The 385-nt window shown below is 63.4% G+C and overlaps 1 protein-coding gene across 1 annotated transcript in view; it reads left to right on the top strand.

Moving 5' to 3' along the window:
- Positions 1–29: 29 nt before the first annotated feature.
- The window catches only part of DCTN6 (dynactin subunit 6), a 30,065-nt gene continuing 29,709 nt past the window's right edge, over positions 30–385 (top strand). The window contains exon 1 of the mRNA XM_006765617.2: positions 30–141. Within this exon, the coding sequence (XP_006765680.1) occupies positions 119–141 (23 nt within the window). The 5' untranslated portion in view covers positions 30–118. The remainder of the gene's footprint in view (positions 142–385) is intronic.

Here is a 385-nt window from a genome sequence, read left to right as displayed (position 1 = left end):
GCAGGCCCCGCCCCCGCCCCCTTCCAATCCTGCCAGGCTATCCAATCGCTTGTCGAGATCATCGCTTTTCTCAGGCGCTTGTGTCGATCTGGGTTCCAATTGGAGAGGGGGCCCAACCATGGCGGAGAAGACTCAAAAGAGGTGGGTCTGCTGTTTGAGAAGAGCCTGCTCTCCGCTCTCTGCAGAGATGGCACCTGTTCTGATCGCCAGTGGTGGGGACTGAGATGGAGGCTTATCCCCGGCACTCGGCCCGGATGGTTCCTAAAGCCCAGGCCTCGCTTCCGCGGACGGAGGAGGCGACCGAATAGGGATCGGGAGGCCTGGGAAGAGATGCGGAAGCGGGGCCGGGAAGGGCCGGTTCTTCCATCCCCGGCCTCGCCGTCCC

Source organism: Myotis davidii, unplaced genomic scaffold, assembly GCF_000327345.1.
Source record: "Myotis davidii unplaced genomic scaffold, ASM32734v1 scaffold93, whole genome shotgun sequence".
NCBI classification, from domain to species: Eukaryota; Metazoa; Chordata; class Mammalia; order Chiroptera; family Vespertilionidae; genus Myotis; species Myotis davidii.
This window is presented reverse-complemented; position numbering and strand designations above follow the sequence as displayed.